At 54.3% G+C, this 5795-nt stretch overlaps 2 protein-coding genes across 2 annotated transcripts; both read left to right on the forward strand.

Annotated features, from left to right (window-relative positions):
* The first annotated feature begins 341 nt into the window (after positions 1 to 341).
* LOC100899959 (uncharacterized) lies at positions 342 to 1829 on the forward strand. Its single transcript, XM_003739968.1, has one exon. The coding sequence runs from the start codon at positions 342 to 344 to the stop codon at positions 1827 to 1829; it is 1488 nt and encodes a 495-aa protein (XP_003740016.1).
* Positions 1830 to 2048: 219 nt separating this feature from the next.
* LOC100900103 (uncharacterized) lies at positions 2049 to 3686 on the forward strand. The gene has a single exon (XM_003739969.1). The coding sequence runs from the start codon at positions 2049 to 2051 to the stop codon at positions 3684 to 3686; it is 1638 nt and encodes a 545-aa protein (XP_003740017.1).
* The last annotated feature ends 2109 nt before the right edge of the window (positions 3687 to 5795 follow it).

Below are 5795 nucleotides of genomic sequence, written 5' to 3' on the forward strand. Positions count from 1 at the left end.
GGCCGATCGCTCTTACTTTAGCGAATGGGATGCGACCCCGCCGGCGCTGCTCCTTGGCGTCGACCAAATCCACCGCGTCATGTTGCAGTGCGAGCCGAAGAATGTTGTGGATAGCATCTCGGCATATCAGTCGAAGTTCGGTTGGATTGTCGACGGGGCAATCGCGAGTCCGTCGGTTGCGGCGAGATCGCCAATTGTTTTGTGCAGCAACACGTTCAAGCCGGGAGCTCCATTGTGCGGAACCGGCGGACGTGGAGAGACTATGGAGGCTCGATGCGCTGGGGATATCAGAGCCGACGGGATCTCAGGAGTCCTCAAAGTCGGCTGACGAGGAGTCTGCCATGAAGCAATTTCTCGAGGGAGTGCAATACTCCGGAAGGTACTACACCGTGAATTTTCCGAAGAGAGAAACCATCGACCATTTCCAGAATAACTACTCCACCGCTAGAACGCGGCTGGACCGAAAAATTGCCCAACTCCAACGTGACCCGATCGCTTACAGTCGATACCACAAAGAAATAATGAAGTTTGTCGACAGTGGTTTCGCGGCGGCGGTCCCTCCAGATGAATTCCCTGCACTCACACGGTGCGATGGCTCCTATTTCATGCCACACCACGAGGCGATCACCTCGAGGCCAACCGGAGACCGTTGGAGGATAGTTTTTGACTGCTCTGCCAAAGCTGGTGGCCAGACATCCCTGAATCAGCACCTGCTCATCGGTGAGAACCCCAATCCGGACCTTGTGACCCTGCTCCTCAACTTCAGGCTCAGGCCCGTGGCCGTCGGTGCAGATATTGCCGGAGCCTATATGACATTGCGCGTCGCAGAGAGGGATCAACGGCTGTCTCAGTTCTTGTGGAGACCGCCGGGATCGGACGAGGTTCATGCCTTTCGGATGCTTCGCGTGACGTGGGGAGCGGCCTCTTCGGGCTTTCTCCTCGCGGCCACGATACGACACCACCTGAAGAGAGCGGACGGAATCGCCGCTGGGCTCGGGGCCTCTCTTTACGCGGACGACTGCCTGCAGGGATTCGACACGGTTGCGGAGGCGCAGCAGTTCACCGATGCAATTCGAGAAGTCCTCGGATCGGCGGACATGAAACTCGCTAAATGGAAATCAAGTTCGCAAGAGGTTTTGGATCACCTTGCCGCATCGGGAGTCGCGCCGGAGGACTTTGACTCAGCGCCCGGGGACCTACTAAAGGTTCTCGGTGTTTCTTGGGAGCCGCTCCGGGACAGGCTTCGTTTCGTGTGTCCTCAGCGGATCCGCGATCTCGGCCTCGACGGGCCGGTGACCAAGCGTGGAGTTCTTAGCGCCGTCGCGTCGGTCTCCGACCCGCTCGGATACCTTGGCCCGTATCTTATTCGCGGAAAGCTTATCATTCAGAAGTTGTGGACTCGGAAGCTGGAATGGAATCAACGAATCCCAGCTGAGTTGGAGTCAGAGCTTCGCGCATGGGCGCAGGAGTTCAGGGCCTTCGAGAATTCGGATATCGATCGTCGTAACACCACGCGAATGGAGACGGCAACGCGCCATCGTTTGCATCTATTCGGAGACGCGTCGCCTCTCGCTTACGCAGCAGCCGCCTACCTAGAGCGAGTTTACGCCGACGGCACTAACGAATGTTCGCTCCTCATGGCCAAGTCGAAATTAGCGCCGCGCGAGCATCAGTCGCTTCCGCGCCTGGAGCTGCTGGCAGCTCTCATCGCCGTTCGATTGAAAAACTTCTTACTGGAGCGGCTGGATCTGAAGATCGACGGCGTAAGATTCTACACCGACTCCATGATCGTATATCACTGGACTACTGGTGCGGAACCTGGGAGTTAGAAAACTTTCGTGCATAACCGGGTCGAGGAAATCGCTCGGGGATCGCGAAAGGAGGAATGGTTTCATGTTGTTGGAGACTCAAACATCGCGGACTTGGCGACGAGAGGCGTCTCTGCCGGCCTGCTAGCATCTTGTGAGGGCTGGTGGAATGGCCCAGAATGGTTGAGGTGGCCGGAGAGCAAGAAGCCCATATCCCAGCCTAGAAGTGCAACAGGTAGCATGGACTCCGTGAGGCAGGAGCTCCGCAGGCTCGTCGCACCGGTTCAATCATTGTCTCCGCTAATCGATCTAGAAAGATTCGGATCGGCTGGAAAAGCGATCAGGGTCTTGGCCTTGACGCTACGGTTTCTGGACCTAGTTCGCGCCCGGGAACCGCGCTCGCCGAAAGAACTCTATTTCGCGGCCGAGGCTTTCATCATCCGCCGAGAGCAAAGACAACATTTCCCGCGTGAGCTAGCCGCAACTGGAGCCAAGGAGCGGCTCCCAACGAATTCCAAGCTCGCCGCCTTCAGCACTTTCATCGACGCCGACGGTCTACTCCGGGTGAAGACTAGGTTGCACGAAGTGTCCTACATGAGCGACGACGAGAGGAACCCCATCGTCCTGCCGGGAGAATCAAGATTCGCAAGAATACTCATCGTTGATATTCATCGAATCAACGCTCACTTTGGAATTACGACAGTTCTCAGCCATCTCCGACGACGCTATTGGGTTACCCGGGGCCGCCAAACGCTTCGGTCGGTTCTCTCTCGATGCGTTGTCTGCAGGCGCGAGCAGGCTTCTCCGCGCGGCCAGTTGGAAGCTCCACTTCCGGTGGAGCGCGGCCAGTTTCAGCCAGCTTTCGAGACGGCTGGCATCGACTTCTGCGGACATTTCCATACACGATTCAGAGAGGGTGACAGCGAGCACGGGGCCTACGTGATACAGAAGACTTACGTCGCTATCTTCGTCTGCACGTCGACGAGGGCTGTACACCTCGAGGCGGTCCCATCGTTATCTGCGCCACAGACGCACATGGCACTTCGTCGTTTCCTGGCTATCTACCCAGTCTGTCGAGGTCTATTGAGTGATAATGGAGCCAATTTGGTTAAGGCTTCCACGGATCTCAAGCGACTTTTCAACTCGATGAAGGACCCCGCTGTTAGGGATCTCCTTCACGGCAGATGCATCTCATGGAAATTTGCGCCGCCTCGCGCTCCGCATTTCTCGGGTCACACCGAGCGACTGGTGGGAACGTTGAAATCATGCCTCCATCGGACTCTCGGCCGATCGCTAGTGGGGTTTGAGGAATTCAGGACTATCATAGTGGAGCTGGCCGCCGCGATCAACGATCGTCCATTGACCGGGACCGGTGCAAACGCAGATACTCCAGTGGCCCTCACCCCCGCTATGTTCATTAAGGGTGGACCGCAGCCCGAGCCGTTGGCGACTATCCTTCCGATCGACGAACTACGCAACGACGAACCCGCAGCGGGAGACGCGCTGAGAAGGCAGCTAATCGAGCGCACGACTTACTTCAGATCCCTCTCGGTCAGGTGGTGGCGTGAATACATCGCCTTGCTCCGTAGTGCAAATCAGACACGGGGCCGCGAAACCCCGCCGATCGAGCTCGGTGACGTATGCATTCTGGTCGACGATAATCGACCCCGGCAGAAATATCCGTCGGTACGAGTAATCGACGCCCATGAGGGTCGAGACAAACTCATTCGGACCTACACGGTGAAGTTCCAGAACGGGAAAACGTCACGTCGCGCGGTCCACCTGCTAATCCCCTTGGAAGTCGACAGCGCGGATTCGGAAAGAAAATCCGGGAGTCAGACACCCAACAGCCAAACACCGACCGAGCCCGGAACCTAAATTGACTTAGGATCTTAAATGTATATACTCCAGTCATGTAATTTAAATGTGTAAATTGTGGCATCTCGCTTGGCGGGACTGTCAATTGTGGGATGGTCAAGCGAGATGCGTGAATAACAACTTTCAATTTTAGCGCTCCCGATCAAGCGCCACCTGGTGACAAAAATAAAATCCGCGCACTCAGTAGTGCTTCGATGATACCGAACGAAACATACATATGTGTTCTCTATCTCCGAAAGACGAAACTAAAGTTGCACTAAACTCCCCCTCGGTCGTTCGATCAAGATTCACGTAGGACCTGTCGCCACGCTCCACAAATGGAACCAGTCTTTCCTAGACAAGTCTATGGAGCTGTGCTAGTATATAAACCACACTGAAATAAACATCAGACACAGATTCTTCTGTCTCCGCACGATACCCTGCGTCCTCATTCATGGGTTGAGTTCCTCTCTACCCGCCTCCGGTATCCTCCGACAAGTGCCGCTCATCAGGAATCATCTGGACCAAACTGCGTTCACCTCCGACTGAGACAAAACTAGACGGCCAATGTTGTGGGGTCCTGATCGAATCCCCAACAGCATACCTCCACCAGATCCAGCGCCAGTTCCGCAAGCACCCCAGGGGATCACAATACCCGCGGATCCAGCAATCACGTGCAAGAACGAAAGCAGCCCCACAGAGCCCCCCGAGAACTATCTCCCGAAGTTATCGAAGAGCTTCAAACTGCCAAAATTCAACGGGGATCCGAACACCGAAAATTTATGGATATGTTCGATGCCTTCGTCCACGACCGAAACATACCAGTTCTTCAGAAGATCATCTTGCTCCACGACGCTCTGACGGGCCGGGCTTACCACAGTGTGAAACATCTGTCACGGATACTCCATTGGCACCACAATAAAGCTCGAATGGTGGCGTCTTGGTCGGGTTTCCCTCTTCCCCCGAACCCCTCTCGCCCTGTTGCAATCGACGAGGTTCGGCGGGAACGTGCAACATTCTCACGCAGTCTCTCTACCGCGTTGCACGCGGTCCCGACCCGGGAGACCTCCACCTTCGAGTCTCACTCGAAAGTCAGTCTTTTCTTTCCATCCGTCCGTGAGAACCGGAATCGAAACCGTGAATAACAACATCTAAGCCTCCGTGCAGAAAGCTAGGAACCAATGAAGCAGATACTCCAGGAGTTATACGGACAAACGAGCATGGCGGAAGACGGACACCTGAGAGAGCTGGAGAGGATCATCTCATCCGGAGGGGACATCAATTACGATAAGTTACCCGGTTTTGTCAACTCAATCTCTCAGCACATTCTAGCACTTATCACTCTCGGTCAATCATACATAACATTAACCCCCGCATTCGCCAATAGAATCCTCGCCAAATTATCAAACGAGACGCAGCGTAAATTCATGGATTCGTACAGGTCAACACAAACCACAACACAAACATGCAAGCTTGAAGCCTTAATTAAATTCCTTAAGGCAGAAGCGCTTACAACAGAAGCTCTCAGGGAGACAAGGGCTCATCAAGGAGACCTCCACACCAACCTTCGAGCTCCAGGAGCAACGACAAGTTCCAGCATCGGAACGGGCCCAGCAGACCCCCAACACGTCCATCATTCTACCAGTCTCGGGATCAGTTCAGCAATCCCGGAAGGACGACTGTTGTTCCTAGATTGGTCGAAGGCTAGGTTCGGTAGATCAGCGGGACACGTACGAGCTCAGAGAGGACAACCGGAGGTTGAGATGGGAGCACACCACAGTAATTTTATTGGAGAAAGTGTCGTCTTATATATCAGTAGGTTGACCCTCTCCGAGAGGCACAGTTCGTAAGGCATCGAGTAAGATTTCCAGATGGTTACTAAATACGGAATCAGAAGAGAGGCCTGATGAGTGGAGCCTCTGACATGTGTCAGAGCTGGAGCCTCTGGCACGTGGCACAGTACGGAGTCGGGGTTTACCGAAATAGATATGACAGAAAGCTTAGCTTAGAAGAATGAGTGTAGCTATTCTAAAGTTAGTCTCAACATCCCCTCTAATAGGTAATATCGAAGGCTTCTAAGCGAAAATTCGGACAATTTTGGTCCGAAAATAGGGGTAAAATGAGTGGTAG

The sequence above is a fragment of the Galendromus occidentalis genome, unplaced genomic scaffold, assembly GCF_000255335.2.
Source record: "Galendromus occidentalis unplaced genomic scaffold, Mocc_1.1 scf7180000076659, whole genome shotgun sequence".
Taxonomy (NCBI): Eukaryota; Metazoa; Arthropoda; class Arachnida; order Mesostigmata; family Phytoseiidae; genus Galendromus; species Galendromus occidentalis.

Coding starts and splice junctions, on each gene's coding strand:
- LOC100899959 (XM_003739968.1), top strand. CDS start 342: ATGAAGCAATTTCTCGAGGGAGTGCAATACTCCGGAAGGTACTACACC.
- LOC100900103 (XM_003739969.1), top strand. CDS start 2,049: ATGGACTCCGTGAGGCAGGAGCTCCGCAGGCTCGTCGCACCGGTTCAA.